We start from the raw sequence: 16,351 nt of genomic DNA on the forward strand, positions 1-16,351 counted from the left end.
AAACATAAGGTAAGTACAGATTCAGATTCACCAGCTCTGATTATATGCAGCCTAGAACTTGAGTACAAAACTCCAATTTGCAAAGAACAATGACGAATGTAATAGACACAAACAATCCACAATTCCCTCCTCCCCAATGGCCCTCTTATGAAAGTAGCACATGCAGGCAGGACCTGAGTGCCACAGAAGTTGCCATCAGTGGTCTTCACCCTAGATCTGGATATAAGTATTGACCTCGTATAAAGATGCCAGGCAGATCCTTGGGATCACAGACAGCCAAGATTGTTCCTTACATCAGGATCCCTATCTCAGTCACACTCCAAAGGGAAGCACTCCAGACCTGTCACTTTTTTCCATCTACTGTCTTTGGAGTCTAGTCCAACTGCAACTGGGGTCTAGTTTTTAAAGTACACTGTAGAGGTGGGTGCCCATCAACTCTTCCAGAGAAACCTTCTCAGCCTATTTGAAAGTTTCTCTTCACAACCACTTTTTAGTTGAATGTTGTATGCTCCAAAGATAGATTTCTGGTACCTCTCCAAAGTTTAATCATTTGAAACCCTCCCTCCCCATACATAAAAAATATATCCTTCCAGCATCATTTGACCGAAGTATAAAGCAACCTGGTTGGCCTCCATGCATCCGATGGCATCTTCCAAGAGTGAAAACTCCACGCAGACATAGCCATAGTCGTAACCTGGGGACAGCATTTAAATACAGACGGGAGTGGTGTTAGTGCCTTGCAAACACAAAAGACACACTTAAATCCCCTGTTTCTGAACCCCTTAAACACAAGCCCTCCCAACTAGCCCCTCCTCCCCCTATACTAGGCAAAGATGCTACCCCAAACAGAAAAAAGTACTGAAGGAAAGTCTGGATGTTTCTGAACTTTGAGAGTCATCCCAAAATGGCTTTTTCTATTAACCAAGAAGATCCTTTGCCCTCTTTAGCACTGATAATCTGGCGAGGGTGCCCCAGAAATGGGTAAACCAACAGAAAGTTCAAGTGGGGACCCGAAACATTTTAACCACAGGCTGAATCTTCTGGAAAAACAGAGTCAACAAGAACAGAAAGTATCTGAAAAAAAAAATGTATCTCAAGAGAGGAAGGAGAAGCAATTATCCCAAAGCTATGCTAATAGTCACCACTTTTCAAGCAGAAACCACCTTCAAAGATAGAAGTGCTGACAGACTGAGGCAACTATTGTTTGGATACCACAGGAGGCTTCTGGTTGGCAGGGGATAGACCATTTCAGGTCTCCTCTTTTTTCCTTGTTTCAATTCAAGTCAAAAACCAGCTAAAATCTTTATGAAAGGAAGAAGGCGTAAAAGCATAAATAAGTACAAATAGCTGGGTCCAAAACTGTGCTTATGCACAAACAGTGGCGGTGTGGTAAGCTGGGGGAGAGATAGCAGTTGTTAGCAATCAATATATGTTCAAGAATTGTATATACCATTAGAGTTATAAAACACCCTTCACCTTTCTCCTAAGCAAGTGTCATTTGCGGCTCTCATGACCCATGAGAGTGGGAAATCATGGGATTTACAAGCTTCTGAACTCTAATACTAACCCATTCTATAATTTCCCTGATACTACCATCATATAATTACAAAAATACACTTGTCAATGCAATGCCCCACAAATGGCTTCCCTGCTTTCTCCACTGCCTCACAGGAAAAAGCAGCTCATCTTTAGGAGTGACACCGTGCAAATGGAACAGCAAGAAAAAGATGTGTTTTGTTCAGATCAGAAGCAAAACTCAGGGAAAGAGAAATAATACAAAACCTAGGACAATTTTCAGTACAAAGTATATATAACAACAGGAAACTGGTATCATTGAATCAAGATATCAAAGACCAAAAAATAAAAACAAAAACAAAAATCAAGGGCAATAGAAAATATAACTTAAAAAACAGACTAAACTTGGTGAAATGGGCTGGATTCCTTGTCACATGGAATGAATGGCCTGAAACATTCTGTTATGATAATAATAAAGCTGTGACTTTAGATTTGTTAAATACTTCAGGTTCATTATGAAATGTTACAATGGTTGACTCTTGCTTTGAATTTTAGGAAATGACCAGGAAGGAGAAAAGAAAGCTGCTAAATATCTCAGCACCACCTTAGGCTGAGAGAGAGATTCTTCTACCAAATTTCATAGCTTTGACCAACACAGATTAAAACTAACCCCTGCAACCTGTATTTAAATTTACTATAAAACCAGTCTCCCCTGATTAGCAACTATTTGAAGAAGTGAAATTACTTTTGAGAAACAGTGTATGTATTTGTATATATCCTATTAACAATGGAAACTTTCTTGGTACTTAAGTTCTTTCAAGTGGATTTTCTGTTTCTTTTGTTGTTGTTGTTGTTGTTGTCGTTTTTTGAGGAAGATTAGCCCTGAGCTAACATCTACTGCAAATCTTCCTCTTTTTCATGAGGAAGACTGGCCCTGAGCTAACATCCGTGCCCATCTTCCTCTACTTTATACGTGGGATGCCTACCACAGCATGGCTTGACAAGCGATGCCATGTCCGCACCCAGGATCCGAACCGGAGAACCCCGGGCCGCCAAAGCAGAACATGTGCACTTAACCACTGCGCCACCGGGCGGGCCCCCCACAAGTGAATTTTCTTGATCAAACTCAGTGAACATCTCGTACATAAGACATTCTGCATTTTGTAAAAAGCTCTGAACGTCCTTGGGAAATACTGTAGAACAGCAGAAGCAACTAAGGTAACTTTTTTTTTTTTTTTAAAGATTTTATTTTTCCTTTTTCTCCCCAAAGCCCCCCAGTACATAGTTGTATATTCTTGTTGTGGGTCCTTCTAGTTGTGGCATGTGGGACGCTGCCTCAGCGTGGTTTGATGAGCAGTGCCATGTCTGCGCCCAGGATTCGAACCAACGAAACACTGGGCCGCCTGCAGCGGAGCGCGCGAACTTAACCACTCGGCCACGGGGCCAGCCCCAACTAAGGTAACTTTTATCACCAAATATCTACTGCAAATACTCAAACACATGTCCACATTCAGAAAGGGTAGACATGGAACAAGCAGACGTACTCTCAAGTGTGTTGATTACCTCTACAGAACATATCCAAGGAGTGTCCAAGTGTGTAGAAAGCAACCCTCTCCATAGACACCAAAATGAAAAACACAGGGAACTAACACCAAATCAGCAAAGCACTGAGTTTCCTTCCTGTGCTTAAAAAAGTAACTATTGGGGCCCAGAGGAGTACACAGAATCTGTGGACAGAGAGAGAGAAGATTCATGACAACATTCATACTTGACTAAAGGACAAACCGACTTTCATACTAAAGTCAGTGGGAAGGAAAAGATACAATCTGCAGGAGACATTATGAGCATCTAATAGCATCTCTATATATCAACTCCACAATACTGTATGTTCACAATGTACTTCAGATTTCAAATTAAATTCACAAGCCAAACACTCAGTTTCTTCTACCAGAAACTTCAGCTATCAAACAACAACAGGAATTTAAGGTGTAATTATAATGCCTAAAACTAAAAAAAAATTAAAAAGTACACAATCTTGATCCTAAGCAAAATATTTTGTGTGTCCAAGACTCATTTTGTACTATAAGCATTTTCAGGAATTGCCAAAATGGATGATGATCTAAGTAATATTTACACAGCACCTGTTGGTGCAAGGCTTTATTCTAAACACTTTACAAATACTAATTCAATTCTCACAAAACTACCCTATGAGGTAAATATTATTAACTTCATTATACCCATGGAGAAGCAGACAAAGAAAAAGTAATTTGCTCAAAATCACCTCAATGGTAAAGAGCAATACCGGGCTTCAAACCCAGGCAGTTCAGATTTAAATCAATGCTATTAACCACTATACTGTATAGTTTCTCATCCTTTAATAGGATCCTAGGCTGATATAAGCAATCTGAATTCCAAATTCCACAGAGCTCAATTACAAAAAGGGTCCCACATGCTTGAGCATAAGATATGGCTATAGTTAAGAAATACACAAACTTGCGGCACCACGGTTACTCTTATTCTAAATTATCTACAGCAGAACCACTGTGAGTAGGCCTGAGTATGCAATTTAGAAAGTACTCACTCTCATGAACTGACTATACTGGCTACCAAAATTCTGAAAACACAAAAACCCAAGTCTTGCTGTAAACGATGGCTATAAGAACTACAATATAGTAATATCCTCGATATAATTTTCTTAATACAGTATATAGTATATTTTAAAAGCTTTATGGGCCGGCCCCGTGGCCGAGTGTTTAAGTTTGCACGTTCTGCTTCGGCAGCCCAGGATTTCGCCGATTCGAATCCTGGGTGCGGAGATGGCACCACTCATCAAGCCATGCTGAGGCAGCATTCCAAATAGCACAACCAGAAGGACCCACAACTAAAATAATACACAACTATGTACTGGAGGTTTTGGGAGAAAAAAGGAAAAATAAAATCTTTAAAAAAATTTTAAAAATAAATAAAAGCTTTAAAAATGAGGACAATTATACAAAACGTGTATAGGAAAAAGGACTGGAATTAAATACAGTGAAGGCACACCTAACTCAGAGGTTAGAGACAAAAGTCAGCACATGAGATGAAAACCATGCATTGTCAAAGTCATACTCGAACACCCCAAGGTGAAGAACAACATACCATCTCTCAATATAGGTTAAGTCCAACACTGCCAGTTTTTCCTCCAGCGTCGCAATAGATCACTTTTCTTTTGGTTGACACCAGATGAAGAGGCTGACTTGCATTTAAGGCCCATAATGTATGAAAAATTTATCACTTTATTTAGAATCACAGCCAGTACAGAGAATGCTCACACTCAAAGAAACTTGGAAACAGAAACCAACTGAATCCACAGCCAAGTCATATCCCCACCTCTCATGCTCACTCCATGAGAGGGAAAGTGAGGTATGGGATAGGGGAAAGGAGTTGAGCAAACACAGGTGAACACAGAAATCTGAAAATGATGTAATGCAACACAACTGTATACAAAAATTATTACAGTGGCTGTACTGATATAATGGGAAAACTGGGGATTTTTAAAATTCTCAAATCTAATTTTATTAATTCACAGAAAAAGTTCTAGTAGACAAAAGATATTCCACCCAGAGACCTAAACATTCTGAAAATGACCAACCAACCTTACATTCAAAATTGCTAGGAACCATTTGGAATCAAGATGTTAAACACAATGTTAACAGTCCCACAGACAGATTCTTAGCTAAAAAAGAGTAACAAAAATCTCTTTCATTACCTTTTTCTCCCACTGTCACATGCTAAGAAGAAGTCTGGTGGGCTGATGGGTCTTTGTGCTTATTTATATGACTTATTTATAATAAAAAGCAAACCTTATGCCATTGTCTAACCTAAATGTATAGATTTCTCATAGAAGTGTGAATGCTCCTTACACTTTTTCTTGGCAGCTGAGACGGATGAGAACAAGGCAAGGGAAAGAAATCTATAAAGGTAACATTAAAATTTCAATTCTTTTCCATCTTCCTTAACTATGCTTGCCTGTTCCTTGAAAAAGTATCTGTGTTAAAAGCTAATCTGACGCTGAAGGGGGAGCAAGGTACAGAAAACGAAGCCCTGATAAATAATATCCTACCTCAGAACTAATTCTTTAGTCTCTGGCCCTAGAAAAGCTGACTTTGCAATGCTGACAAACATGGCTCCCAATTAAGTCAATTGTTAGTCTATATCAAGCTCCACTTTCATAACAACTATAAAGCAATATTTATTTAGGCAAATGACATAAGCAGCCCTATGTTCAAACCGATCTAGAAAAACCCAACTAACATAAACAAGTCTCAGTAAATTTCCCATTAGGAAAATACTGGTTGACTTTGAAAAAGCCCAGAATATACATAACAATATTATGAAATGTAAAAAGGAATCAGGATTTTAAAGGACAGAAGCAGAGGAGAAAAGAGGTTTCTTTATTTTATTGAGTATCCTTGAGGGAAAAGAAAACATAAGGGTTTTCCCCCTATAAACAAGGAGTATTATTTTTGTGGGAACAAAGCACTATGAATATAAAAAGCACCATGAAAAATATCAATGGAGATTCAAGAGGTCCTGTGTTCCTAATTCCATTTCATTTGGGATATAGGCTTTTAGAAGAAAAGTGAAATATTATCAAATTAGGTATTAGCAAAAAACAAAACAGAATTGATCCAGAGAACTAAATTCCTATCAGTGGGAGTAACACAACAAAGGAGGCCCGTGTGTAAAATTTCTAGCAGGTACTTGGCTCAGTTAAATCCTCAAGTGAATATGCACCTACACCTTTCATTATGAAAACTGGGAAAACATCTGATTTATACGACAAACTACCATCTGGGAAGAATGCAATTGGCCCACATAAAATACATCACTTTAGGGGTCGGCCTGGTGGTGTAGCAGTTCAGTTCACACCCAGGGTTCACCGGTTTGGATCCTGGGCACAGACCTACGCAACCCCTTATTGAGCCATGCTGTGGCAGATGTCTCACATGTCAAATAGAGGAAGATGGGCACGGATGTTAGCTCAGGGCCAATCTTCTTCAGCAAAAAGAAGAGGATTGGTGGTAGATGTTAGCTCAGGGGTAATTTTCCTCAAAAAAAAAGAATCTATCACTTTGACATAAGGACTTTCAGTTCTCTCCACCACATATAAGGGTTGCTGGTTTATAATAAAACAGATGAAATGAGGAAGATATACACTGATGATTACTTGCTAAATTTTTGAAAACTGTACATGGTTCTATTTTATGTAATTCTCCATCTGTACCAATTGGTTTTTAAAAAACAAAAATGTGTCCCTGTCCCAAAAAACTGTCCTTGTCCTCAGACATCTTAGTCTAATGGAAGAGTTATGACAACTAGATAGGCACAGACCACCTCAAGATGCTACAGAAGTCAAAAAAGGGAACAATTATTCTTTTCTTAATTGAGATATAATTAACATATAACATTGTATTAGTTTTAGGTATACAACATAATGATTTGACATATGTATATACTGCAAAATGATTACCACATAAGTTAACATCCATCACCACACATAGTTGCAATTTTTTTTCTTTTGAGGAGAACATTTAAGATCTACTCTCTTGGCCACTTTCAAATATGCAATACGGTATTGTTAACTATAGTCACCAGCTGTAGATTATATCCTCAGGACTTACTTATCTGGAAACAATTATTCTTTATGGAGCCAATGATCTAATTCAATATTTGTTCACTTGAAAACAAACAAAAAAACATACAGAGCAACCATCAGGAGTAAGAGAGGAACTTTCACAGATCTGCCTTTTTTCCCCCAGCCAAGAACACTCCAGCCTGGCAGGAGAGATGGTGCAGGAATGGCAAAAGGATCACCCAAGAGAGGAGTAGCATCAATGCTGCACCAAACTGCCCATGCAGTGAGATGATTCCAAAACAAGAGAGGTCCCATGATGTACAAGTGAAATTTATATAATGTCATAAACCAATGTTACCACAATAAAAAAAGAGATGCCTCAGATTAGAGAGAGATTTTCTTTCCATTTCTGTATCCCCAATACTAGCATAATACCTGGCATGCGATGGTGCTCAGTCAATGCCACATCAATTGTACATTCATGTATCGCTTCCCAATGGGGATACATTCTGAGAAATGCATGGTTAGGCAATTTTGTTGTTGTGCAAACATCACAGAGTGTACTAAAGGGGAATAAAATTTGCCACCCCAAAGTATGCCTCTTTAACGTGAGGATTATATTAGGCTGATTATTTTTAAGACTGAGTTTTTCTTGCTACCTCCCCCTTAACCACCTAAAAGAATTCAGATAAAAAAAATCTGTCTCAGGAAGTGAGCTATCACATTAGCATAACATGAACTAGGTGGTAGACAGCGAGGAACCTAGAAAAGCCTGTTTGCAGGGCTCCCCTCTGTGTTCGTTTCTGTATGGCCAAACACTTGTTTTCCAAATGGAGTTTGCTCCTTTTCACCTATCTGTGTACTGCCTTCCTTCTTTTGGAAGTCCCTACCTCTCCTCACCCTCAACACCTTCTTTTGTTTTTAGCTAAGGATGGTATTTAAGATGAGAGCTTTGGCCATTTTGGTGAGTTATTCAGCTTTCCTGGGTTTCTCCCACATATACATATTATTAAACTATTGTTTGTCTTTCTCCTGTTAAATCTGTCTCATGTCAATTTAATTCTTAGACCAGCCAGAAGAACCTAGAAGGGTAGAGGGACACAAACCCAGATGGTATAGCCTACTATACTACACATGTAGGCTATATGGTACTAATTTAATGGGACCACTGTCATATATGCAGCATGTCTTTGACTGAAACATCATTATGTGGTGCCTGACTGTAATGAGTATCTTCAGTGGAGCAACACACAAGAAAAGTAACTGCTATAGTTCTGTACACATGCAGAAGCTACCGCTAACTCACCAAATGCTCTCAATCAAGCCACTTCTCTCTGGGCCTGGGTTATTCCATATGCCACCAAGCAATGATGTTAACTCCTTTGCAGGGTGGTCTCAGGGGTGTAAGAGAGAATGCATTTCAGTACCCCTGTGCTTCTATTATAAAGTACTATCAAGGACTAAAGAGCAGACAGCTGCCTCAGTGTTCCTGCTTCTCTAATAAGCCCAGGACTAAAATTTTAGCACTGATGCATTTCCTCACTGATTCCTAGTATACGCTAAGAATATATCTGCTTCACCCATAGGTTACAAAACTATTTTCATTTTGAATGGGAAGGAAAATATGGCCCATAAACACTTTCCCACTGCCTTGGCCCTAGTGCAAAAAAAAAAAAACCACCCCGCAGAAAAACAACTCTAAGGAGCTCTGGGAAGGTTCCACAAAGATAGTGGCTTCTGAGGTGGAAGTTGCTCACAATGAGAGCATATCACACTGGCCCAGCCACTCGTCTATTCCAGAAGTGAACTAGCACCCTGAGAAGGGTCAGACAACTGGCATTCTGTAAGACTGACACATTGACCAGACCATGAGCCTAGATCACCTATGTCTTATAACAGAAAACCAATGCTCAACTAAAGGTACTAGGGACCAGCCAGATTTAACTTTGGGATCCATCTGTGGTATTATAAAGATATTTGGTTTTTATTCCAGTTTCCTGGCACAGAGCTCCGAAAACTCTTGGAATTTCATGAGTGATAAGGGTGGTATGAGTGTCTTTTGTTCTAATGAGGCAACTCTTGGTGGGATCCTAGATGGCTCCAGGATGGGGCCTGGTCACCAGAAAGGCCAAGACTTGATTGGAAGCTTGGAACTTCAGCCTCACTCCACAACCTCCAGGAACGGGAAAGGGGCTGGAGATCGAGCTAATCACCAGTGGCCAATGGTTTAATCAGCAATGCCTACATAATGGAACCTCCATAAAAACCTCTAAATGACGGGATTTGGAAAGTTTCCAGGTTGATGAACACATCCACATTCCTGGATGGTGGTGCACCTCAATTCCATAGGACAGAGACTCTTATGCTCAGGACTCTTCCAGACCTATACATCGATGTACCTCTTCATCTGGTCCTTTATAACAAATTGGTTAAGTGTTTCCCTGAGTCTTGTGAGCCTTTCTAGCAAAATATCAAACCTGAATGGGTGGGCTATAAGAAGATCCGATAGAAGTGTGGGTAACCTGGGGATCTGATTTTTTTTTTTTAAAGATTTTATCTTTTTTCCTTTTTCTCCCCAAAGCACACCAGTACATAGTTGTATATTCTTCGTTGTGGGGCCTTCTAGTTGTGGCATGTGGGACGCTGCCTCAGCATGGTTTGATGAGCAGTGCCATGTCTGCGCCCAGGATTCGAACCAACGAAACACTGGGCTGCCCGCATCGGAGTGCGCGAACTTAACCACTCGGCCACAGGGCCAGCCCCAGGATCTGATATTTTTGACTGGCATCTGAGGTAAGGCCAGTAGGACTGAAAACCTTGGAGTCTGATGCTAACTCTGGGTAGTTACTGACAGAAATGAATTGAATTATAGGATACCAATGGTGCTAAAAGGAAAAGAATCGCTCAACATCTCTCTGCCTATATGGCATGGGACGCAAACACTGCTTTCTGCTGACATCATTCCTGAATATGTTCAGACCTCCATTTCTCAATTCTCCTGAGGACTGCTCCCCTCCTGCACATTATGCCAAGGTCAACTGCAAATACTACTGTAATCAGCTGACTTACTGATAGCACTTGTCCTCCATGCAGCCATTTTAAAATACAGGACTACTCTTGGTTAACATTTCTTAAAAAAGGGTCCATTTCATCAGCTATGCTGTACATTTGTCAAACAGACTCATTGTCTGAAAAACAAGGTGAGCACTTTCTAGGGTTCAATATTAATCTAAAAGCTGAAACAAAAATTTTAAATTTGCTAACAAATATAGAATTTTAAATTACTTAAAATGATACAAACAATAGAATAGAAAACTCTACTCCCTCAACATTAACACCACTGCATAGTTTTAGAAATTAAAATTAACTCTGTTCAGCACCTTTCTGAAGAAAATTTCTTGGGAGGTTCTACTCATTCAATGTTTTACTTTCAGAGTTTGCACATACAATGCTAACTAATACTTTGGGGTTGAGGAAACACATCCCAATACTTAACACAAATATTATTAACCACCAATTCATACATAACCTACATTGCTGCCAGGAATTTTTATAGCATGGAGTGTGATAGAAGACAACATGACTAATACTTTCTTCTTTGATTTGGAAACAAGCAAAGGGAGGAAATCATTTAGTTTATGGCACAAATGCAGTTGACAGGTTACTAAGAAAAAGCTAATGAAGCTTATGCTATGTGATGATTTTCCTACCCTGTCACCATCACTCAGGGACATTGGATTCATTTTTTTTAAATGACATTATCTAGTCACTTTTCCTCATCAGAGCTCTTAAGTATTATTCATAGCCCCCTCCCTAGCTCCTGTACCATAGGATTTTTCTAACATGCATTTGACAATTATGATAACCAACATTCACTCCTGATAAATGCAAAAGCACCTACAGGCACTCAAATTAAATACAGAAAAAAGGGAATATTTTTGTTCTGTTTTACTTTGTTTTTCCTGCTTCCCCTGCCCCTAAAGCAACTGAATGAACCTTAAAGATATAGATCAAACCAATCAATATCTTTTTTCTCTTTCCAGGCCAAATCTACTTTTAAAAATAGTGGAGAAAAAACAGCAGTAGGCCAAACACAGCCGAGAGAAGAGGGAATCCCACAGCAAAACCAACATTCTTTCAACAGAGCCAGGACTAAGTTCTACAAATGAAGTATCATTATCATTTCCCCTATCCTGATCTCTAAGGTACATTTTGAGGTGGTTTGGAAATCAGGTTTCAGATCACCCTAAACATTTCAAGTGCTCCTGATCATTTAAAACACTTTTCTAAAAGCAAAGGAGCTCTCCCTTAGTAAGAAAAAATTATCGATAGAGGAATTTCCCCAACACTGAGTCCAAAACAACCAAGAACTTTCAAGTTCTCCAAAGGTCTATTGCATAGAAAACAGCTCCTGCTTGGGAATTTACAAATTCTTTCAACCCAACTACATTTGAGAGGTTGAAAATATTCCTTTTAAAAAATGTGCATTGGAACAGAGATACAACAAGTCTTCTTCTAGAGAATACCGAAAAAAAGCTAGGTGCATTTACAGGTATTTTCCTCTACTTCTTGTCTGATCATTTTGTATAACACCCATGAAAAATCCTGACTTCTTTTATTTTATCTCTCTGAAGCTCAAGGGACATTACTAACAATTATTTGCTGATCTCTCCAGCCAATGACTACCTCCAAGCATTCATTTAGGTGTTATTCTCTTTTAATCTACAACTCCGATTCTTTTCATCCTCTAGTAATTTTAGGATTAGAAATGACAGAACGCTTTTCATCAAGTTATCCAAAGTAGTAAATCCTTCAAACTTTCAGCCAAAAAGAACCCATGATGTGTGAAAACTCCCAGAGCCCTTTACAAAGACTGAATTATAAGGGGCCGGCCTGGTGGTGTAGTGGTGAAGTTCACATGCTCTGCTTCAGCAGGCTGGGGTTCACAGGTTCAGATCCCACATGCAGACCTACACTCCACAAGCCATGCTACGGCGGCATCCCACATACAAAGAGAGGAAGAGTGGCACAGATGTTAGCTCAGCTATAATCTTCCTCAATCAAAAAGAGGAAGATTGGCAACAGATGTTAGCTCAGGGCCAATCTTCCTCACCTAAATAAAGATCATTATAAAAAAAATTGGAGTTACAAGATATTGTGGCCTATTCAGAAGAGGAATACAGAACACTCATCCCGGAAACCCATTTTCCATAAAAACTGAAGCCCCATAAGGTCAAAGATTACATTCCTCATGTTCACTAGCATGTCCTCTGCATCTCAACACTCCATAGATATTGCTTGGATGAATGAATTAATAAACAAACAATAACTCTGTACAATGGTATCAATGTAGAGCCATCCACTAATCAGAATAGCACACATTTGGTGGGTAATACCAAATGAATCACAAGTTTTTCAAGGTTAGAGAGTGCTGTTTTATTTTAAAAGAAGAAAATATAAAAACATTTTCTATACATAGCATAATGAACCAAACTGAGACTAGAGACAATCAATTATGAATTCTACCAGGAAGGTATAAGTACTAGTCAGCAGGCCATTAACATCTGTGTTGAAACCCTGTAAATATTCTCTATACTCACGAAAATGCTTTTAAGAAATCAACCTTTATATTATTTGTCAATCAATTTTCAAGAAGGCTTCTTTTTTTTTCTTTGAGGAAGATTAGCCCTGAGCTAACTGCTGCCAATCCTCCTCATTTTGCTGAGGAAGACTGGCCCTGAGCTAACATCCGTGCCCATCTTTCTCTACTTTATATGTGGGACACCTACCACAGCATGGCGTACCAAGTGGTGCATAGGTCTGCACCTGGGATCCGAACCGGTAGACCCCGGGCTACTAAAGCAGAACATGCAAACTTAACCACTACACCACCGGGCCGGCCCCGGCTTATTTTTTTAAATTGAGGTATAAATCACATACTATAAAATGCACCCTATGAAAGTGTACAGTTCAGTGGTATATTCACAAACTAGTGCAAACATCACCACTATCTAGTTCCAAGAAGGCTATATTTAAATTAAATAGAAGACCTAAGTGATAACCTAAGCAAGAAACATGGAAGCAGATAAAAATTGCTTTAATTTACATTCTGACAGTAGAGAATATAAACTAGAAAGGGTGAGGCTCCAGATCAGATTTCTGGTTCAAGGGGAAAGTTAAAGGAAGAAGTCAACGTATTTTTAAATCCTGTAAATAGTTCTTACGGATGGCCTCTACCTGTTGCCCATTGAAGGTAATTGTATAAATGACTTCTCCTCCCTGGATGGAAACTGGGAAGCAAGCAGGCTCCTGCACTATTCAGGCTGATAAATGACCCTTTTCTTCTTGTTACTCCAGCAGAGGAAACTCTTCAGTGAATTCTTCTAATCACCAAAAGGCATAGAAACTCCAATCAGCCTTGTACAACCTGGAAGACTCAGCCAAAGCCACCTGAGCATTTGGCCAAAGAGACAAGTGAGGACTACAGAAGGCAGGAGCAATTCTCCCAGAGAAGAGCGAGGAACTCAGAAAAGCAGTGGAATTGACAGAGGGCTGTAAACAGAGTTCAAACACCTTCCCTATTTGAGAGAGGCAAATTCCATCTCAGCTAAACAGTTCTGGGGAAAAGGACATAACATGCTGATTAAGGCATCTGCTCATCATTGTCATGTTATATTCTTAAAACAGCTGTCTGTTCTATCTCCAGATGTAATGTGTGGTTTAGGCACAAAAAGCACCAACCTGGTGGGTTCTTGTCTCTGAATGAAGTGATGCCTTGGGTTGTAAAGGTGTCCCATTCTCAGATCCAGAATGAGACTCTATACCCAAAAGCCCCAAGGAAAGATAACCTGTAGGGAGCCAAATAAAAGTCAAGAATAACATTAAAACTTCCCTACCAGGACTGCAAACTAGCAGCAGCTATCCTTGCTAACTTAAAAGGTTTCAACAAACAGGCTTAAACTGAAGCATAAGTCAGCTCCCAGAATAGAAAGTGAATTTCATCTTAAGTGTCAGGAAAGATAACAACCCAAAAGAAAAAGACTGCTTTAGTTAAGTTAAACCAGTAATCCTGGTCTTGCTTTCCAAAACAGTACCGGGATCCCACTTTAAAGTCAGCAAAAAGTCCTTAAATGTGCCCAGTCCTGACCAAGCCCTGAAAAAATACTTGTATTCTCTTAGGCCATCCCTCCTCTCACTAGCTGACAGAAGTAAACTCAAACTTCGCTGAGACACTAAACCTTAGTGCCTCACTGCTCCCATAAAGTCTATAGGGACTTCAAGCTATCATTCCCCTAATAGTCCAGTGAGCCCCGATTTTGCAATAAGCACCACACACCACCTAATGAGGTTCAAAACATATCATGGTCAGAGAGAACTCACTCATGTCTCTGTTCAAGGTACTTAGCCAAGTTTTCCATTCCCAGGCTCTACACCAAGATAATCAATCTCTCATATGAGAAGTAATCACTTAAAATAAGGGTAAGGGTCACAAAACACCCATACTCTCTTAACAGAACCTTCTACTCAGTCTTTGGAGTGGGAAACTTTAAAAATGAAATAAGGCAAATCCCAGGTAATTCCAAAGGTGACTAAAATTAACCCTAATTCCAGTACCTCTCCCCAGATTCACCTGATCCCTCCAGCACAGCATCATGGAATTCTTCTCCAAGTGTGTTGTTGTTTACTCAGCCACAGGGTCCATTCACTGCCTCCAGAAGACTCACTCAGCCCTAAAAAGTGCCTCTTGGCTTCCCATTCTTATTTTTAAAGCTCAGCCACCTTTCCTTGAGGTTCATCTGTAAACATCCTCCCCAAATGTGTTACCAAACCTGCTAAGACTCCTGGTTGAAAACAACACCTTCTGCAGTTTTAGAGATGTGGGAAGTAAATGTGATATTTTCTGATTAGCCCATGGTCAGTTTTTCCCTAAAAACTAAAAATATTTGTCTATTCTGTAAATGCCAAAAGTACTGCAAAAAGGTGTATTTGCATTTTCCAACTATATTTGTTCTAAATAGCTGTTAAGCTACTCTGTTTTTAGTTATTCCATTTGGGATACCAGAAACTATGCATGTTTTATATCATCAGTGTCAACCCATTTCACAATGGATTTCCGTCCCTAAATTGAAAGATCTTCTCTGGGGTTTTCTTCTTTCCTTAAGGAAGGCACTTCTGTTTTATCAACCTGGAAATAAAAACTCAAACCGTTTCAACCATGAAAAATGAAAGGATATGAGCCTGTTAGCCTTAATAAATGCAGAGGGTACGGGGCCTCTAATACAATGTCATTTTCAGTATATCCAAAATGCTAGAGTAGGAGACCAAGAGAATTGGTGACTGCAAATGTTCACTTTCTAAGAAATTTTCTTCCAAGGGCCAAAGAAACTGTGCCCATTCACTATGTGAACACTGACAGAATCAAAGCAAGATACTGCTTCTTCCTACTAATAGCACCTTATTAGCCTTCTGACTTTGCGACGCTAGTTAACGAAACAGTACTAAAATGATTCTGTAGCACTTTAGTTACTGTAGAGTTACTTTCTATATTTGAGACTTATTAGGAAACACAATCCAGAAGCTATAACATTTTCACTAAATAATACAAATTCCCTTGGGAAAAAACATCATGGCAAGCTTATACACTGTAGAGTATGCAAGTCCACCTAAAAACTAAGAGCACTTCTGTCTGCATTCCTATGTCACAGAAACACTATGAGAATGAGAACATCTACAATCATTCCAAGATCTCTGGAGGAAGTATGCTACATAAACAGAAAGAACAACCCAAGACATAAAATAATATCAACACTACTCCAGCTCCTGCCCCAGCTCTGTAGAGCAGAACTGAGATCAGACAGGCAAAGCATGTGCTTGCCATGAGCTCCTAAAATACATAAGCATTAGCCTTTTCTACTTACAGAAGGTCCACTTGCTTATTAAGTCTCTTTTAAACTGTGCAAAAAAGTTCTACAATAAAGAATATAAACAAATACTCAATCTAATGCAGTGGTTCTCTCAATTCAGGGTGCATCAAAATCATGTGAAGGACTCTGTTAAAGCAGACTGCTGGCCCCACCCCTAGAGTTTCTGATCTGGTAGGTCTAGGGTGGGGCCTCAGAATCTGTATTTCTAATAAGTTCCAAAGTAGTGCTAACACTGTTGGTCCAGGACCCACTTTAAGGACCACTGCTCTACAGTTTACTTGTTGACAGAAGCTGT

The 16,351-nt window shown here is 39.4% G+C and overlaps 1 protein-coding gene across 13 annotated transcripts in view; it reads right to left on the reverse strand.

Annotated features, from left to right (window-relative positions):
• RBM6 (RNA binding motif protein 6) overlaps positions 1–16,351 on the reverse strand; it is a 110,014-nt gene that overhangs the window by 60,223 nt on the left and 33,440 nt on the right. For all 13 annotated transcript variants that reach the window (XM_001496699.6, XM_014731670.3, XM_070237558.1 and 10 more), the window contains one exon: positions 621–694. In XM_001496699.6, coding sequence (XP_001496749.2) covers positions 621–694 — 74 coding nt within the window. The remainder of the gene's footprint in view (positions 1–620; positions 695–16,351) is intronic.

This window comes from Equus caballus, chromosome 16 (genome assembly GCF_041296265.1).
Source record: "Equus caballus isolate H_3958 breed thoroughbred chromosome 16, TB-T2T, whole genome shotgun sequence".
Taxonomy (NCBI): Eukaryota; Metazoa; Chordata; class Mammalia; order Perissodactyla; family Equidae; genus Equus; species Equus caballus.